Source organism: Ischnura elegans, chromosome 12 (genome assembly GCF_921293095.1).
Source record: "Ischnura elegans chromosome 12, ioIscEleg1.1, whole genome shotgun sequence".
Taxonomy (NCBI): domain Eukaryota; kingdom Metazoa; phylum Arthropoda; class Insecta; order Odonata; family Coenagrionidae; genus Ischnura; species Ischnura elegans.
Genome location: NC_060257.1, coordinates 56,510,613 through 56,531,063, shown reverse-complemented (window position 1 = coordinate 56,531,063; position 20,451 = coordinate 56,510,613). Strand labels below are relative to the sequence as shown.

Sequence of the window (20,451 nt, the reverse complement as noted above, 5' to 3'; positions counted from 1 at the left end):
ACATACTGCCGGTCAACGAGCCTTTTCTTGTGATCATTTCAACTCCTCCTACATTCCAAAATATAACACAACGATTGTCAATTGTCATTGTTTTGATAGCGTCCATCAAAAATCTGTGAGTATCAATGGTTGAGTTTTCACTGAAAAAGTATATGTTGACAATTGCTAATAGGTATTTAAGATCTGCGGTGTGACTTTCATTAATACATATGTAAAAGAAACTGGTTAATTTTTCGTTTTTGGCTGCTGCACATATAGTCTTCCGCCGCTTTCTAGGTTTCTCAAGGATTATCAATAATGACGACTGTGGATTCAGGCGTCGAAACCAGTAATGATAGCGATGATAGTTCTGCGACTCATGATTACCAACCAGTGGAGAACAATTCGCCCGTGAAGATGTCTTGCTCGACATTGCCGTCTTCTCCTTTCAACGCTTTTCCCTCACTGTCACAAGAATCAGATAAGGAAAGACAGGAAGAATCAGATAGGCGATTGGTAAGTAGAATTACTCAAAGCTTAATACAACTTTATTCATAGCCTTTATTTTTTATCAACTCTTTTACTTTTTCAAGGCCCTTACTTTCCGACCCCCGACGCTGCGTACATCACCAGGTCTACAGATGGGAGACGTGGGAGCAATCGGCTTGGCGGCCTCCAACACACCGTCTACATCACAAATTAAATTTGCCATTCCACTGAAATCGTTTGGACATGCATCACTTTGTGGTGAAAGCGGGAGCGATAATAGAGGTATGAAGAGAAATCTGTGCCATGCATACGACGCAGTTACATACTTTATTGTGGACTGCTATCTTCAATACATGGGATTAATTAGCATAATCTGCGTCATTCATTTAGTGTACAGTCGTTTACTTTCTCAGTTTTACTCAAAATAAGAGTTCATGAAGTTCATTAACCTATTTGGTAGTATTCATAGCATGCCAACAAAAAATTGTTGCATACACCTGAATATGGATGATATGATTGAAGTCATCATCTATCCGCTTTGCCTCTTACGAGTTGAGTGAATATTATCTCTAGTATTTTAGAGTATAGATTATCTTGACAATTCGGGTGTCAATTAGATTTTCTCATCTTTACTTGGAATTATGCATCAATAGGTGAATTTTTAACATACTGAAAGTGGTTTCTTAATGTCTCCCTAAGAGTAGTAGTGGTTTAATATGTTGGAAGCATATTTTATTTCTTTTGAGTACAGGTCATCTCTTCGAATGATCCTCACATGACCAATGATATTCATCAAGTTGATGTGTATGTACTGTTTAAACTTGGGCCAACGTTCTTGTTATTTCTAGTCTTTCTTGGAGAGAAATTAAGGCTGAGAAAAAAATCTCAGAAGGAAAAGCACATCAGTGACCGTATTCGTTTAGCATCATAGCAGGGTTTGATGTTTTATTCCCCATTATGTCACTAAATGTGTAAAATCCTATAAGAATTTCAGTGCCCAATGCTTGAGCTCTCAATAATTAGCAATTTATAGGTAGATTATGTCAAGATTATGTAAGGTGTATGCCAATGAAACGTGGTTATTTTGTGGGATGGAGGGGGACTGTTGTAGTGTTAATTTTTGGAAGTTCAGTCATGATGAATGTAATATGTGCTCATTCAAGAAAGTGAAGTTAAATTTTGTCATATAAATAAGAATAAATCATCATTATCATTTATTTGTCCAGTGATTAGTTGTTATAAATATGGGAAACATCCAGTGAGGTATGAAAATAGTACACTAATAAAGTGATTTAGATGAAGAAATTCATCCACGGAATAAAGGAAGTTTTTCAAAAGAAACGCATGAAGGAAAGATAGTCTGTACTCTCTTAACTTCAGGTGGAAGCTTGTTAAATAACAATAGGCTCATGTGCCAAGGGGAATTAGTTCTTTTATATATTTAGTGGAGGCTGGTACAGTGCTCCTTGTTTAACAACAATGAAAATAGTCATTGGTTGCTAAATTAGAAATATTCTTTTTGCACAAACAATAGGGTAGTTTCCTTCACCAAAGAAATAGAAGGCATTTATTGCGATTCGTTGCCCACCATTAGTGTATTCATAATATACAAATTATTTGGTTTTAGAAATACCGGTATAGACGAATGGCAATGGTCAATTTGATCCTCATTTGAAAAAGGCCTGATTGGCACCCATGCGATGCCGCTCCGCGTGACGTCATAGGGGCCCAGATGCTATAGGAGTAGGTAGGAGTTTTACATCGTCTGAGATTACCAATGCATATATGCAGCATAGAGCTCAGGGAAACATGTCTTAATAATCACCTATTAACATTGTCTATTCTCGGAAAGTTTCCTTCGTTTGATAGGGTATTATTAATCCTTATTTAAGCCAAGCGCTACTTGCTGGCAGGGTACTTGCTACCTGCTAGCAGGGTACTCTGCTACCTGCTAGCAGCCTGCATTGTAGCAACACTCATAGCCCCACACCAAGGTGACCTCACACGGCATTTGCACAAGTTTGGTGGTTACACAATTAATTTTTTTGTGTTCACACAGTTAGACATTAACTCATACGGGTTAATGTACCATGTAACTGGCTTTTAGGCAATACCCCAAATTCTCCCTTGATCCCACTTCCCTACATTCTTTTATACTATTTAATAACCATGGACTAGCTGCAGTTTACGTGTACAGAGTCATCCTCAAGTGTGAAAATTGCATGAAATTAAAATCATTTTCCTTGACTGGAATTTGAATCCATGTTTCCCAAATTCTCCTCTGTTCTACCGTTCCTGGGGACTATTGATAAGAGGGTCCTGCGTTCGAATCACAGGTGAAGCCTTAGGATACCCCTAAACCAATCCACAAATTACAAAGTGACAGGGAAATGACTGTGCCCCCCACCCACCCTAAATAGGTACCTTGAATAGCATGCCCGTGGCTTACAGTCCAGCCAGCGAGATTTTTCCGATGACAGTTCAAAAGGAGGGGTGGAGAACCCTGCGCCAGCACGGTTTGCAGCCAATCGCTGTCCCCCAAACGCACCTCACACCCTCGCCTAGTCATACATCATTGCCACATGCTTATGAAGCACAGATATAAGCCTAAGCCACCAAAGCAAGCCCTTTCTTCGAATCACTAAAACAAAGGATTCTTCCTTTGGATCCTTCGCACTTGTCGTCCCTTCCAGCTCCTTTCTTCACGGAACCCTTTTTGTTTACATGTGACGCGGGCATTTCCCTTTCTCACATGGCAACCTTGCCCCCTACCCCGAACTAGACCCTTCTGCCTGCAATCGGACAACTCTCGGTGGCCGAACTCTAGTCTGGGGTGAGCTCTCCCCTGACCTTTCCAAACCAACCTTCGTTCTATCACTTGTTGAATCCCTGAGTGGCTCCTCCTCCTACCTAAACCCACTGCAAAACTAAATATGTATTACAATAAGAGGTTCTCCAGTTGGTCAATAAATATACTATAACTCACCGTGCATTTGAATGGTTTCAAAAGTTGACACTTGCAATGCTGATTGGAGAGTGATCCAAATTCCATGAGTAAATGAGCTATAATAAGGGCCATGAATTGAAATTCATATTCAAGGTTATGTAATGTATTGAATTCATAACTTTTCCCTGCTGTTTCTTGAAAGTGCACGTACTCCATTGCTGGCATCGGGAATTAATTGAGCAATTTGTGCTTCTTTTCCTGGTATGGTTATTATAATATCCATAAAAAATGTCACTCCTTTTTGTAGTCTCCGTAAGTTTTTCAAATGAATGGGCTCAAGACATGTAAAGAAAGTGTACAGAGTCTGTACAAGAACTAAGTTGTTCAGGAAAAAAGTTTAATGGATGATATCGATAAATGCAACTAAAATTCTTCAAAATTGGCCCCTTCCACATCGGTCTTAATATCGGTCTTCCACATGGCCCCTTCCCTTGTACGGTCTATATATATTTAAATGTTTAATAAATGTAAAAGTGAATATTGACAGCCATAAAACTGGTGCTGATGTCCACCATTACAACACAAGGCTCAAAAATAATCTGTTACAGCCCCACTGTAGGCTGTCAACTACAAAAAATTCTTTTGACTATGTTAAACTTTGCATGTTCAACCACTTACCTCAAGAGGCAAGAAATTGTACTTTAAGAAAGTTTAAAGGTGTTCTTCACTCGTGGATGGTGACTCAAGCTTTTTATTCACTCAATGAATTTCTGGAGAGCAATACTCTAAATTGTATATTCTAGATTTAGTTTTTCTTTGACGAAGACTATTACATTGTATTATGTTTAATGTTGAATAAATTATGATTATGATCAGAACGCCTGTGCCAGCATTTAACCCAGTTGCGGAACGCACACTGGAAGGCACAACAGGGACCTCCTTTAAGCACCTCGTCTTCGCTTCCTTGACAGATTCTAATATCCCGAAATGGTGGCTCTTGAGTCCCCTCTTGATCTTTGGGAAGAAGAAAAAGTGTGAAGGCGCCAATTCAGGGCTGTAAGGTGGCTGGGGTATTATTGCCACACCACATTTCACTAGAAATTTGTAATACTGAGGATTGTGCAGTGGCACATTGTCATCCTTAGGGTAGCAAGTGTTGGCGACATTCTTTCTGACACTTTCACTCTGCTCAGGAGTTTATTTTTGGGACTTTGACTGTTCATAGTTAGACCTTGTGCCGCAAACTTGGAGTGAACTATGCATTTTTTGATAAAAATACAATGAACATGGCTTATAAGGTATGGGATAGGGTAGTTTCCTTCATCAAAGAAAAGGAAAGGCATTGATTGCGATTCGTTACCCACCATTGGTGTATTCATAATACACAAATTATTTGGTTTTAGAAATACCGGTTTAGATGAATGGCAATGGTCAATTTTATTCTCATTTGAAAAAGGCCAGATTGGCGCCCATGCGATGCCACTCCACGTGACGTCACAGGGACTTAGTTTCTATACGAGTAGGTAGGAGTCTTACATTTTCTGAGATTACCAATGCATGCATGAGGCACAGAGCTCAGGGAAACATGTCTTAATAATCCTTATTTAAGCCAAGCGCTACCAGCTAGCAGGGTACTCGGCTACCTGCTAGCATCTTACGTCATATCAGCGCTCAAAGCCTTGCCCCAAGGTCACCTTACTTGCAGCAGCGGGAACCAGAATGACCTCACACAGAGATTTCCTGGCATTCATACTTAACCCTCGCGCTTACGTGCGCTTGAAATTTTTCACTTTTCAATTAATCGCAAAAATAGATATCGTCATTTAAAAATCTAAAACCATGAAATACGTACTCCAGGAGTAATAATCTTTCGATTTAGGCAATAAAAAAATAATAGGAAACCACCCTATTATTCGACTTATTTCTTGGACAGACCCTGTAAGTGAGAAATTAAATAAAAATTCCTCCGAAAAGATGATGTCAATTTTCCTTTTGGGCTCGGACAGATGATGGAAGCTCTACTGTATTATGAAAATGGCTCAATCAGATGGTATCCCATTCACTTGGATCCTTGACCAGGTTCCTGTGTTTTGGGGGGTCTTTTCTTAGTTTCATTACTCTTATGTAATTTCAGAGCTCAGCTTGAATCTCATTTTATGCCATCCAGGGTACAAGGAGCCTTTGAAGACCAAAATACGTGTTGTGAGACAGCGTCATGCTTTCATCAACCTGGGAAGACTTCATGGTAAGCGTAATCTCTTTCAGTTTGTATATCATTTTGCTGTGAGTAAATCATTCTGTGGGAAGTCATTCTCTTTTGGTTGTGCTCAGCATCGTTTGATCAAATATTTATTTCCCATAGGTGAGAGGAAACTTCGCCTGGCTGCATCAACCAATAATGTGGAGGAAGTGAGACGACTACTAAACAACGGAATCAACCCTAATTGTTATGATAACCATCGCCGATCTCCTCTCCATCTCTCGTCTTGTCGGGGATATGCTGAAGTTGTGAGGTACCTATTTCTTAGTGGTAGACAAATTATTTCAAGTGTGCCCTTATAAAATTTCCCATAGTATCATGTCATCTCGATTAAGCTATATCTGTTGAAAGAAACAAGTTGTGAAATCAGTCTGGTCTTTTTTTGATCACACCTTGTATGTATACTTGCGCACGTTTGGGTTTGGTCCCTGTTGTGAAATCTCCTCCTTCCACACACCAACAGTGAGCTGTTGTGTAAGTGGGACAAGTTTTCGGAGATACAATTTTCCGGTCATTCGAGTTTATTTTACTTTGTATTGCATTTAAGAGGCCATAGAACTCAATACTTCCCATTTATATCCGTATTCATCATTTTTTTTCAACAGAGCTCTTCTTGAATATGGTGCTAACCCCAACCAGAGAGATGCTTTGGGTAACACTCCTCTCCATTTGGCAGCTTGTACAAACAATGTTGCTGTTGTCACCCTTCTACTTAAAGCTGGTAAGTTATGCTTGATATACATTTTCAGGAATTAATCCACCAGAGATGTATTTTTTTCGATTCCAAACACTGAAATCATGCCACTCAAAACTTGTGAATCTTAGTCATAGTCAAAACAAGTGATGTGCGAGTAGTACTTTTTGATATCAAGTCGAGTTGAAAACTACTCGCAAGTATTGAGTTGAGTATGGTAATTTCTGAACCAGGCAATACAACAATGCATACTCCAACATACCGTATTTCTCCGGATATAGTCCCCCTCTGAATATAGTCCCCCCCTAATTTTGAGGCTTCAGTTTGGGTAAAAGTTAAAAAAAAATGCTTTTGAATAATGGGCATTTTTGGAAAAAAAGGGGGGACTATATTCAGACAAATACGGTATTCTCTTCTTTCCAATCCTCGGGTACATTTTCTATTCTGAATGCTTATCCTGATGTAAAAAGTAATAAGGAACGTTGATGATAATTGTGTCAGCATAAGGAGATGAATGGAAATTATGTTTCTTAGATATTTGAAGCACTGTTTAAATGAATTAACCCCTTGTAATATGTTGAACATTTAATTAATATGTGTATCCAAACGGCTTGGAAGAGCCCTGAGTGAAGGCATTTGCACAACAGTATTAAAAATTATATATGTAAGTTAATCACTGGCTTACTGGCCTCGTCAGCTCTGTAACAGAAACAACTCGACATAGGTGATACTACTCAAAATACTCGAGTCGATTACCAACTACTCGACTCGACTTGAATTTTCAAATACTCGCTCATCCATGGTCAAAACCAAATTGTACTATTGAAATTTGATAGACTTGATTATGCTGAGTTTAAAGTTACTTTTCCCTTCTGTTGTTTACCATGTAATATATCTACTCCAAAAACTCGTGCTTTATCAAAATTTGCCATCAAACCCCTCCGTCAATTGACAATCTCTGGATTTGGAATGATTGAAAAATTAAAGCATGGATTTGAATTGTAGTGGTGTGTCAATACTGATTCGAAGATGTAATTTTCTTTTGATTTTCGTTTCATATGTGTAAACATAGATTCATGTATTAAAACTTGCTTTCCCCATTACTACCGTAAAGTAAAATTAAAACAGTTTTAGTACTGAGAATTTGGGTTTAAACTTTCAGCACTCCAATTTCATTGATTCAAGAATATAAGAAGCTGGTTGACGAAAGTTTTATCTAAATACAGCAAACTCCTGATTATCCAGGCTAATGATGGGGAGAGGTGGTACGAGTAATGAACTCATGAAATAGAACTCATGCATGGATAAACCACAGCCAGATAATCAGGAGTTTGCTGTATGTGTTATAATTCATGTTAAAATAGTTCTTGGAGTGTAGGTCAATGTATGTTATGCAAAAAAGTTTTAGCCAACGTTTCTGTTTGTTTTAAACTATCACCAGGGCTTAGCTTTGTGCATATTTATTAATAAATAAATGTTATAAATACTGATAAATATGTGCAAAGCTAAGCCCTAATGATAGTTTAAAATAAACGGAAACGTTGGCTAAAACTTTTTTGCATAACATACATTGACCTACACTCCAAGAACTATTGTTTTATAATTGAAATAAGTAACCAGGTAGCAATAGTGTCTTCTAATGAAGAATGGATATGTTAGGTTTTGTGTTTTTTTTAAGTGTAACTTTATAAGCAATTTGAAATTTCAAATGCCACAATATGCTTTTTCTGATGCAGGAACTGATGTTAGCTCTAACGACATGCACGGACGAAACCCTTTGAAACTGGCTATGTCAAAACTCAGATTGCTGAAGAGTTTGTCGTCCTCCAAGTATGACGGAAGTGATTCTCATAAAATAAAATTGGAAGTTCAGCAAGTGAGTACATTTTTTCTTATGAAAATAAAAATTAATTGCAACTAAGACATCGATGGATTATAATCTGAGACTGCTTTTCCTTGTCAATTTTTTTAGTCAAACTAACTAAGGTTAAAGTTTCAATGTATAATGTTTTTTTTTTTTTGAAGTAGGAGAAGGATGTTTTTAATGACCTTCAATCTTGAATATTTGCAAAGTGTAAAAATGAGTAAAGCAAATCATATTTAATTTTATTTATCTGTAAAAATAATTTGCATTATATGATAGCATACTTCAATGAGTCCATAAAATGTGATTTGTATTTGCTTTACTGCTTTCTATCATCCTTCATGTTCAGGTTTAAAAATCATTAAAAGAGGTATCACGCTTAAATTTTGTCTAAACTAGTAAAACACTCTGAATCAAGGTCTCATGATGGATGTTGATGGATTTGCAAGCAGGCTCCCTTTTATTTGTAGTTGTTTTGATGATGGAAACACCTTTGAATCTACATATTTTTGTACAGCAGATGATCTAATGCACTGGCTATACGAGACTGTTATCATATTTTCTGTTGTATTCATAATTTCTTAATCGTTTCCATCTTCAAAATTTTAAATGCCCTAAAGCCAATGTAGAATGCCACTTCAGCCGAGGTTCTAAATGAATTTTTGAAGTTTTTTTTAATGATGAGGTGAATGTGCCATTTTAAAGTTTAATAAATTATCATTTTTAACTGATTTATGTTCATGACATATTGTGTCGATAATGCGAAATATATAAAGTGGACACTTGTTTTAGTAAGTTTGGTATATAGCAAGAATCATGTTATAACAAGTGATAGGCAGTGTACCATCAAAAGGCTTAAGATGCAGAAAAATTTAAAACACCTAATTTTCTTTGGATTATCTCACTTGATTATTGTATACCATAAGGGCATTTTTCCTATAATTTTAAATGCAATTGACGGTCATGATGAAAATTGCATAGGACCACTTTGCAGAAAATCTGTTCAGGCTAATGAAGGCGATCTATGAATGCTCTTTATAGAAACAATGCTCTTGAAATATTCACCCATGATCACTTTTGATCAGAAGTTGGTTTAAGCACGGACATTAAAATAATCTAATAAATCTATGCAAGCGAACGCAAGTGGAAGTCTTATCCACGGTGAAATAGCACTGTTATGTAATAAAAGCTATAATTAAAGGATAATATGGGAATGGAGGAGCTGAAGCCCATTTTTTTTACCTTCATACATAGTGGCCAATATCATCATCATCATAAGATTGGTTTGACGCAGCTGTCCATTCCCATCTCCTATCCACTAGCCTTTTCATAGGGATGTATTTCTTCTCTTTTGTATCCTTTGTAACTGTGTATGTCCGATGCAACTCATTCGGGGCCGTCCCTTACCCATCTTTCCTTCCACTTGTCTTTCTACAATTGGTTTTATCAGGCCACCGTGCCTCATTGAGGAAGAGTTGCTCAAATATTTTATGGTTATGATGACTTGTGCAAAAAATCCACTGAGAGAAAAAAATCAATCGCCTTGATGGGGATTCAAACCGGATCCCCCGATTACAGCCAAGCTTTAGCCAGTCAAGCTACTGAGGTGTCATTCCCCTCTGTAGAAATTTGTAGAGATTTTTGCCCAGACAAGGCGATTGATTTTTTTCTCTGTGGATTTTTCAAACAATTTTTGGGTTGCGGTTGACTCCGTAGAGTTATTCCCATTTGCATCCGTCCCCTAGGATTTAAATCGACCGGATCTGATTTAAATCAATCCATTTTCAGGCGAATAAAATTACTAGTAAGAAAAGTATTTCTAAGGCGATTAACAATGGAAAAAATTTTCTAAATAGCCACCAGATGACAGCTACTATCAGGTACACTGTCTCGCCAAAAACTTTTTAAAAAACTCATAAGATAGCAGCAGGATCAACTGATTGATATCACTATGCATTCTGCGTATCGATATGCTTGTGGTGTTTGTGGCCAGCTTCTAGCCGCGTACCAGTACCTCTCGTGGATGCGAATGAGTTAAGGGTAAAATTGAATACTTGATTGCCATTTTGACTAATTTTCCCTGTTTTGGTGTATCTCGGAAATAGGTTATCGAAATGCTCCAGGAATATCTGAACAAGAGAGGAAGAGAAACTGAGGCTGAATTGCTCACGGCATTCTCATCACGGCTCAACCTTTCCTCATCGCCCAAAGAAGTCGACGACGAAGTCCGTGAGCTCCTCTCTTCCCTCAATTCGCTATCGATTCAGTCGCCCGGCACTCCGTCGGAAAATCCTTCCACGTCCTCTTTCATGGGATCCCCTCCTTCCCTCACCTCAAACTTGCCATCATTGCCTGCTTCCAACAACTCGGAAATGACTTCCGGTGCTTCGTCACCTATCCGAGCGAGCACTCCACAGCTACGCCCTCCGTCTCCTGTCGTACCCTTCCGTCTACCCCCTGCCCGTTTTGATTTTCCGTGTACGCTGATGACCAACCCATTTCGTCTCGCTCCTCCATGCTTTGAAGCACCTTTCGCTTCCATCTCCCCTCCACCTGCCCCAGCCTCATCGCCTGAAGGTGAAGCGTAGCTAATGAGTGCTGCGGAAATGGTAAACTGGTTGGCGATGACCATATCAAATGGCGACAACTGAGTACATATTTGTCAATGTGGCCTGTAAAAAAATAAATTGTACTACTGCCAAATGTTCTCTGCTCAGACAAGGAATCACGTATTTAAAATCACTTCATCGGCATCTATTATGTATGAACTTTTTTTTTGATCAATTTTATGTTCAAATTTTTTGACTGAAAGGGTAGCTGGTCAAAGGTTGTGGCAGGAATGAATGCATGTGCCGATGCGGTTGTGAGGGAAAATTTTCCTTTGCAAAAAATTGGTTTTTTTTTTGTGGAATATGTTTTTATTGTATTGTTTGTCCAGCTATCATTTGCCTTTCATCAAGGCACTGATATCTTAATTCTCATTGAAAGACTGAATCCTTAACAAAATGATGATCGCATAATTTTTTAATCACCTTGCGATCAATTTTCTTCAGTTGGAATGTTACTAAATTTTCCATTCACTGTATTTAGCTAAATCTTGCATCCATCATTACGTTTTTGGTCCATGGAATGAGACCAAATGTGATGTTTAATGTACAAAAAAACAGTAATTTTAGCTATTTAATAATCTGTACAGAGTTAGACTTCTGGTTGTCTTAGAAGTATTGTTTAGTCCTTCGAAGGTTTATTTCGGCTATTGTTTTTTTAAACGGGCTTTTTTCATTCTTCTTTAGTGGCCTTTCATCCTCTCTGAGTATAGACGTTCCAATTATGGTCTTTTAAATTTTATAGGTTAGAAGTTTCTCCCATGTTTTTTAATTTTATTAGGTGCTGCTTCAGAGATTTGATGTCACCAATCTAAAATATATTAAACTTTAAATTCCGCCATTAATTTTAATGCTGTATATCATACATCAAACTGTTTTAGACAGTATATCTTCTAATTGTTTCCGCATTACTGAATCAGCTAGTCAAAAAGGGTTTAACATTTTACCATTTGTCTTAATATGCTGTACCTTGACACTTTTCGATGAATTATGCTAATTGCTTAAGCGTACGTGTAATGGTAATCAGGCCATTATTTGTTAAAATTTTCCCTAAATTATGTGAACTGAAAAAAAAAAATTTGGTCTTCCCATCCAATCCAATATCAGACTGATTGGCCTTTTTATTTTTGTTATATTTCTGACAACTTGTCATATTGTTGAATACTTGCTCTAGTTTTTGAGTGTGTAGCTATTTATGATTGAAATTCGAAGTTATAATTTTGTTTTTTTTTGTTGAAGGTTGTATTGTATATAGATTTTTTCATTCAGGCAGTCGTTTAAGAAAGTAAGTCATCAAATACAGCTTGTTTCTTAAATCTCAAGAATGTTGGTTATTACTCAATATTTCATGGAAAATGTAATATTTTATTTTCTCCTTCATTTGTTGCTCAGAAGAGATTTTGTTGACTGTCCCGTGAAACGCTAGCTGTGAATATTTTAGGGTAAAATTTTGTTTTATAACTTTTTTGTATTGTCAACTGTCCCAATTTTAAAAGATTTTATCTCTGTAACAATCTCTAGGTTTTAATAATAAAAAATATTTACATGTGTTTTATCTAATGAAACAGCAATCATGCAAGTAGGAGTTGTCCAGACTATTTATGCTATTAAAAAAATCCTATTAACTGAATACTGTATGCAAGAACAATTCCGTCAGAAGTATTGTCAGGATGATGTGTAGCCTTCAAATGTTTCATGGTAAACAGTCACTGCCTCTTTGTTGTTGATGTATCAACTCACAGTTGTGTATTGAAGGAGTTCAAATTTATAATAATTTTCCTAAAGATATGCTGTTTTGATGAATATTTAGGAGATTAAAGTTTTGAAGCATTGACAGTAAAGGTTATTTTATTTAATCACCAACGACGTTTTATAAATCAATAACTACTCACATGTAGTTTAAGTTTCAAAATTTCCCAACCACACTTTCTACTGAGCTAAAACTTTTTTTTATATCTGTGGGCCTTCTGTGTAGCTGTGAGGCAAAGACCAACACAACTACACTGCTTTTAAATTAAGGCTTTAAGGTCAGATTTCACTCCAAGGTAATTATTCTAATGAAAGAACGTTGAGACATTGCAAAAATGATCTTCAAGATTCACATGCCCAAGTTATTTTCTGAAACTGAAGATGAAATATAGACAGCAGACTCCTGATTATTTGGTTTATGGATTATATTCATGCATGAGTTCACTCTCCTTTGATGTTTCCCACGATTTCTTTTAAAAAATAAAATAGGGTGCAAAAAAACCTGCATATTTTCATTTTGATGCAAGGCTATACTATATCCTAGAGATGTGCGAATAGTATCCGCGAATACTCGAATACCTCGAATAATAGAAAGTATTCGATATTCGAGGTTTCGAATAGTTATGCGAAAAGTACCGTCTCGAATACCTCGAATACTTTGAATTTCGCGTCACACACTGTCGCACGTACGTCGTTGGTAGTTGAATTGGAAAAATGTAGAGAACTGTAGTCATTTAGTGCTCGCAGCGCCGTTTTACGCAAGTTGACAAAGTACATCAAATTCGTGGATTTTAGCGGTGAAAAGAGTTCTACGAGGGGAACCGAAAATGGTCGGGTGAAAAAATCCGAAAATCCCCGATTCCCCCCACCAGGAGAACCTCAGTGCCGTGGGATAGCAACCTTAGGGCATTTCCCACGATCCGCTATCCCCCTCCATTCAGCACTCGCCTCACCCACTCTGAAGCTTTCCTCTTCTCCAAAATCAAACAAAAGGTCCCAGCTCGCACAGGGATCGCATTACGAAGACCCCTGCTTCGAAAAAAATGTCGAGTTACGAGTACAATAAAAACGTGTTTCACGCCCTCCCCCCTTTTCTCACCCACTGACCTTTTTCTGGCTACCTGCTTATAAGTTCCCCATTTCTGGAGGTCAACTGCTGTGTGAGTACCGTGGGATACTGAAATTAGCGCATTTCCCAAGATCCGGTATCCCTCTCCATTCAGCGCTAGCCCGCCCCCCTCTGAGGCTTTCCTCTTCTTAGAAATAAAAAAAAGGTCACAGCTCGCGCAGGGATCATATTACGAAGACCTTAGCTTCGAAAAAATACCAAGTTACACGAGAACAATAGAAACGTGTTTACGGCCCTCTCTTTTTTTTCCCCCACTGACCTTTTTTTTCCTACCAACTTCGAAGTTCCCCATTTCTGTGGAGGTCAACCGCTGCATGAGTCATCTATTAGCACAGTGTCTAAGAATGACTTTCGTCAATTGATGTTACACTTTTATTGAATTGAAATATTAGTAATTTGCGCGTAATTTAGAAAAGAATAGGACCAAACACGACGTATTTCTGAGTTTATTTAAGCATTTTACGCAAAGAAATAAATGTCAAAATACGTCGGAGACTTTGCATTCTGGCAAAACTCGATATGAGCAGCAGAGCTTCTCGGAAGTTGATGCGGTATTTTTTTCCGAAAGCATATATCAAGTTACAATTAATGAGTGGTGCTATAAATCTTTATTGTTACAGTCCCAGGCAAAGGGATATTTTCTCAGAATATTTGGTTTCTCCCTGATAGCAATTCCAATTCATCTTCTTATCTCGTGAGAACTCCCAAAGATGGACTGAAAATAATTGAAGAAAATCCGGTGGAAAAGAGCTTGTATTTTGCAAAATGCCTCAGATTGTCAGCTAGCACTTGGCAGCAGAAGTGGGGGTAAAGCGATGTTAGTTGAATTAATGATATGCCCAATTGTTTCCATAAAATTAAAATATTCATTAATCAGCTAAATTCCTGTTCGAATCCTTTAAAGTAAATCAAAATTACTCCCCAAAATCTTGAGTTGCCTGCTGCATAGGCAACCGAGTTGTATATATACCCAGAGCAGGCCAAGATGGCCGGCCTAGGCATATTAGCGGAGTAAAGTCCAGGATGGACGGTCGGTGAGATTGGCCGCGGACGGGATGAACCTCCAGGACACATTGCGTGTCGAATCCTTTATCAATGTCACAAAACAATCACAGTACAATTCAATAGCGAACAGGAGGCAGGAGCCCCCTCTCAGGCAGGACAGGATAGCCCGACTGTCGACACACATTACAAGATTAACAAACTCTGGAAGCTTTGGTAGAAGAAGAAGGGCGCCGCGAAGTGCGGCCCCACCCTCCGCACAATAAATAGGAACCGCTGCTGCGCGACAGCACGCCCCTTGCCTTCATGGGATTTCTGGTCTCCTTTTTTCCAAGCATCGTTGTGTGCAATCGGGCTTAGTGATCACGGATCCGTGGCTCGCTGCAGTTGCATCCCGAGCAACTTGCACGAGACGGGACCACACGGTGTGCTGCCTGACAATGCAGTTTCTGGCGTTGCGCAGTGGTTTCTAAGCATTTGCACAAACCACTTTTCAGAATCCGTGATCTTGCAGCCACGGATACATGGTTTTGGGAAACCAGGTATTACACTGATCTTTAGGAATATGAGCTCAATCACGTTATCAATGCTAAAAAGATCAGGATCAGGAAAAGAAAGCTTTTTATGATTCCGAAAAGCACTCTAAAATAACAGAAAATGTGCGTAAACAGACATGAGCAGAAACAATAAGCCCAGTTTATCCTAGCATTAATACAGTAATTCTGATGATTTTTCGTCCGATTTTCTTTTTTTTTATAAAGATCGCGGAAAAAAATTGAGTGAGAGTGAAAATCATGCACGGATAATCCGCAACCAGGATAAACCAACCGCAGTCGGATAATCGGGAGTCTGCTGTAGTTGAGATGAACGAATCGAACAACGAGATGAATGAATTAAATAAAACCTTTGCACTCTTCACTTTTTTATTGAAAAAATTCTTCATTCCCAACATTTTTCAACAGTGACATCATCAGGTAAATAAAAATATGCACCCTTACGCACTGTGAAAATTGAATTTTTGCATTTAAAAACTGGGTGACACGAACAGTTTCATTGAACCCATATTCGATAGGGTCCTGTTAACACATTCCGTGCTGACCGTTTTTTGAAGAAAATGCCCTGTGGCTGACTTTTTGGCAAAAATTTGTATTTTTTTATTATTATTTTAACGACGTGATCTTATGATTTGTGATGCCTGCTACATGTTTTCGCACTTTTTTTTTTTAAATAACCCTTCATTTGTTAAAAATTTGAAATTTAAATTTTCTAAGTATCCTGTCAAACATTTGATACCTTCCCGCAACACACCTACATGTTTCCCACATTTCTTTGCTCTTTGTCAGTACTGTAGCGAAAACCCGTTCAGACTTTAATGCTTTCTGGAAAAAACTAATGGAAATAGCAATGCAGCAAACATTATTTTTATAATCTGGAAATGATACATTCAAGTACGATTTTAAATGTTTTATTGCTCAAAAGAAAATATTGCGAGTATTACAAATATTTCCAGCAAAAGTGTTGCTCCCTATGGTGGAAAAATTATTATGAACGATATGATATCCTCTGGATAAGATTTTATAATGATATACCTTTGTTTATAAATGAAAGGGAAAATTTGTGTAAACAGTGAATTGTTGCAATGAAACATATTGTTTTACAAATCAAAAATTGACCAGCATTTTTAGAATAATTTTTCAGTTACTAAATACTTTGCATAAAATAATATCTTTTTAAATAAATATTGAAATAGAAAATATAAAAGGTAAACATAAAAAATAATTTTTTCCCGCTGGGTAAATAATTTTCTGCATCACAAATTCTTGTGATACTTCTCGAAACAGTCAAGACACAATCGAGAATCAGATAGGCAGGTGGGGCTATAATATGATCTATCCTGGTGGACATTCTTCTTGAAGCACTGCCTACATCTCTTCTGTTTTCGTCTTTTCTGTCTATCGTGTTTTTCATATAATCGGGGAAATGTCCTAATAAGCCCTTGGTTTTGGTTGAGGCAGGCTAGGATGACTATCTTCTCAAAGGGATCGAAGGTACAGATATTGTCATAAGAGATTCTATAACTGGAATTAGAAAGTCGATGAGAGGAATTTATCAAAAATTTTCTTTGAATAAAAATTACGTTTCAGCAACAGTGATTTCAGTAGGTGGATTCCCAATTTTTAGTACCATTTGATGAATTTTCTTTCAATGGGAAAGTCAGTCATCATTTGATCCCAATGATCGATGCCACAATTTTAATTGCTATATTCAACCACCGCCTGTGGCTTTCTTGGCGTGCACCCTCGCCTTTTCGTAGATTCGTTCATTTTTTGCACTGAATTCAGCGATGATCATCCGCACTTTCCTCTTATCCGTCCACCTTAGGATACCGATTTTATACTCATGAAAGGCCTCCACCACCTCACCTTTATTTAATTCGTAGCAGAGCACCAAAAGAGGAATAACTTTCTTGCCTGTCCTCAGTGTCCCCGTCAAGTTAGGTTTCCCATTTGGATGGAATCTAGAACTGGCTACATTGTTATAAAAGTTATCAATATGAAAGGATTAGCCTCAGTCAAAATGATCCTCCATCATTTGTTTACCATCTTCAGCGACTGCCCTTTTCCAGACACTTCTGAGTTGGAGGACCTGCAGCGCCAAACCCTTTGCTTCCGTCAACATTAACAACTTCATTGCGTAACTTTGGCGCTTTCCCCTCATATATTCACTATATCCCAGCCTAGCTCTCCATGGAATCATAGACTCTTCCAAACATAGGTCACCTGAGCGGGTCACTACTTTTTCCATTGTTTCCTTGAATGCGTCTATATGGGGCTAATTTTGAATAATCAGTGGGCCAGAGGAGTGTTAGAGTCAGAGACCGTAGATAGGTTCTTGTTGATTTGAAGGGCTTGGAGAATTGACATGAATTGATCAAGCGACTTCTCTCTCCTGAAGCAATGCAAGTCATATAAAGATCAAGCTTTTCAATTATTGGAGATACGGGAGATTTGGATAATTCTAGCACGCAAAATAAGGCCAAAAAGTGGGGAAATTCTTCTATGGCTAAATATTTCCATCTAGTAAACTTCCCTCAGGACACGTATTGCCCATTTTATATCCTCGGATGTATATATCCTCGGGCCGGATCAGTTTCTCCGAGTTCGGCGGCATGTGACTGGGTTAGTGGAAATTGTTCTCTTAGGCATTTTTTTGTTGAGGAGGATGCCAAATAGAAAGCTTGTAAGTATTTCAGATATTATGGAAAAAATCAAGTAATGAGTCTCTAATTCAAATGCTAGTGAACATAAGGATGGGGAAGTCTAGCTATTGTGCATGAAATGTAAATAGTAAAAATAAATTGCAATGTGGAACCAGGACTTTACTGAAGTAATTGTAAAATCTATGCAAATATATTATTTCATGCATAGCAGCAAATAAACATAGGGATAACAACAAATTTTGCCATGATGAAATCATAGCAAATAAAATTCACTCTGAAACTTTAAAAGTATAAGAACGGAAGCATTTATTGTTATCGTAAGGATAAAAATACACATACCTGGAGTATGCCCGAAATTAGGCAACCAGATAAGCAATTTACCACGATAGCGTTAATTGACGTTAAAAATGAAAATAACAACAAGGGAAAAATATCTGTATTCCTTCTTGTAAAAACCAATTAAATAAATACAATCTAATCATTGCGTTAAAAGTCATTAAGAAAGATAAAATACCTTGTAATAAAGTAATTACCTATCCTCATCAAATGTAAAAGTATCTTTTTATTATTTCGTTTTGAATATTTGTAAAAGTTTTTTTTTAAGGTATAAGAACAATTGTGAGAATATACAACTGTTTTCTGCATTATAAAATGAAAGTAATAAAAAAATACATTGTAAAAAGCCACCCCCAAAGACGTCCTTGCAGAGCAAAACCGGGTAAAATAGAAAAACACAGAAAAAATCGAAAAAAATTTTTTTTGGAGCTTTCCGCACGGCAAACAGGCGAAGAGTGGTGACTGACCCTCTCCCATACCCTAACAGCGGTGGCTGGGGCTCAGGGCGGAATATAACGCAAAAGGGAATCATGACGTAGCATCTACGTCATCAGTCACTGGGTAGTGGCTGCCATGACGTAGACGCTACGTCATCAGCACGGAACGTGTTAAGAAAGGATTTGGTACACCATTAAGAGAAGTAAGGAAAAAAAGTGTATTTTCTGATATTCCCAGGTATGGGTTTAAAGGGGAAGCCTTAACTGGCCAGGTGACAGGGGCAGTCACCAGTGTTCCTTACCCCTTTTTCTTCTGTCATGGAACAACTCTGGCTTGCTTGACTGTAAGGATATGTAATATAGTATTTCTTGGAGTTTAGGTCATTTGTAAAATAAGTTTCAGCCAACGTTTCGATTTATTTTTAAAAATCATCTTCAGGGCTATGTAAGAAAAAGTGTGAACAATATAAAATACAGAGAATAAAAAGATACACAATATTTATACATAAAAAAGGTACAATCGGGTTTTTTATACAATATAATTTAAAGAAATATAAATATATATATAAAATATATTTATATTATACACAATATTTATACATAAAAAAGGTACAATCGGGTTATATATATATATATTTATTATATTGTATAAAAAACCCGATTGTACCTTTTTTATGTATAAATATTGTGTATCTTTTTATTCTCTGTATTTTATATTGTTCACACTTTTTCTTACATAGCCCTGAAGATGATTTTTAAAAATAAATCGAAACGTTGGCTGAAACTTATTTTATAAATGACCTAAACTCCAAGAAATACTATATTATATATTAAACAAGGTCAAGAAAAGGAAAGAAAAAAAATAATATGTAAGGATATGTATTGCATACTATTTTTTTCATTACATAATCATTTTACCAGAAACCATTTGGTAATAACATACAATAAAACCCATTCCTCAAGTAATTTCCAAGTCGAAGAGCAGTAATACAACAATGTGAATGGCACCAAAACCATAAATATAAAAAATCAGAAGGCAAATTATCAGCCGAAATTGAGTATGAAGTTATCCTGTAAGACAGAGGGGAAAGTAATACATGTATACCATATATGTCTGAATATAGCCCCCCTTTTTTTCCAAAAATGCCTGTGGTAAAAGTAGAGGGGGGACAATATACAAACGCATTTTTTTTTAACTTTTCCTGAAACTGAAGCCTCAAAATTAGGGGGGGGGGACTATATTCGGAGAAATACGGTATATACTTTTAGGAAACAAAAAATTTGATCACAAGGAGAAAAACATCCTTAAAATGATAAGCATTCACAGTAAGAAGTTAAAATATTACAGAAAGTCATCCCGAGAGATTCCTGAGTCACTTAAACTCAGTAACTAAGCTGTAACCTTGGGTGATTGTCTCAAGTGTCAAAATATATGGTATTTAATGCAGTGGCGCAGCGAGGGCGGGGTTTTGGGGGATAAAACCCTCCCAGGGCTCAGAGAAATTTTTAAGTTTTATCCATTTTACTTCATTGGATTAATATTACTAATATAATAGTGTAAGGATTAATAAAATATCCCTCAGAAAGCCATTTTGAACCGTTTATCTTAAAATTCCGCAATTCATAAATCTTGCACCAACCATTTATCCTGGTGGGTATTCCATACCCCCACACACCCTGGTATTAGTTACACCTAAACCCCCCCCCAGTCTCAATTCCTAGCTGCGCCCCTGATTTAA

At 37.3% G+C, this 20,451-nt stretch overlaps 1 protein-coding gene across 3 annotated transcripts; it reads left to right on the top strand.

The window, feature by feature from the left end:
* Window positions 1-23: 23 nt before the first annotated feature.
* Window positions 24-12,680, top strand: LOC124168762 (ankyrin repeat domain-containing protein 54). 3 transcript variants are annotated; one of them, XM_046547045.1, is made up of 8 exons: window positions 24-115; window positions 259-495; window positions 573-750; window positions 5,583-5,660; window positions 5,778-5,928; window positions 6,281-6,396; window positions 8,106-8,245; window positions 10,339-12,680. In XM_046547045.1, exons 2-8 carry the CDS (start codon window positions 298-300, stop codon window positions 10,819-10,821), a joined length of 1,344 nt encoding a protein of 447 aa, XP_046403001.1. In that variant the 5' UTR covers window positions 24-115; window positions 259-297; the 3' UTR covers window positions 10,822-12,680. The 3 variants fall into 3 exon arrangements, with proteins under 3 accessions (XP_046403001.1, XP_046402999.1, XP_046403000.1); XM_046547043.1 differs by having other exon boundaries at window positions 29-115; window positions 5,550-5,660; XM_046547044.1 differs by having other exon boundaries at window positions 39-115; window positions 277-495; window positions 5,550-5,660.
* The last annotated feature ends 7,771 nt before the right edge of the window (window positions 12,681-20,451 follow it).

Bases quoted from the DNA above. Each gene is read 5' to 3' on its own strand.
- LOC124168762 (XM_046547043.1), top strand. From the start codon at position 298: ATGACGACTGTGGATTCAGGCGTCGAAACCAGTAATGATAGCGATGAT. The intron at 5,661-5,777 runs GTAAGCGTAATC...TATTTCCCATAG, and splicing joins CAACCTGGGAAGACTTCATG to GTGAGAGGAAACTTCGCCTG. The intron at 8,246-10,338 runs GTGAGTACATTT...TCTCGGAAATAG, and splicing joins TAAAATTGGAAGTTCAGCAA to GTTATCGAAATGCTCCAGGA.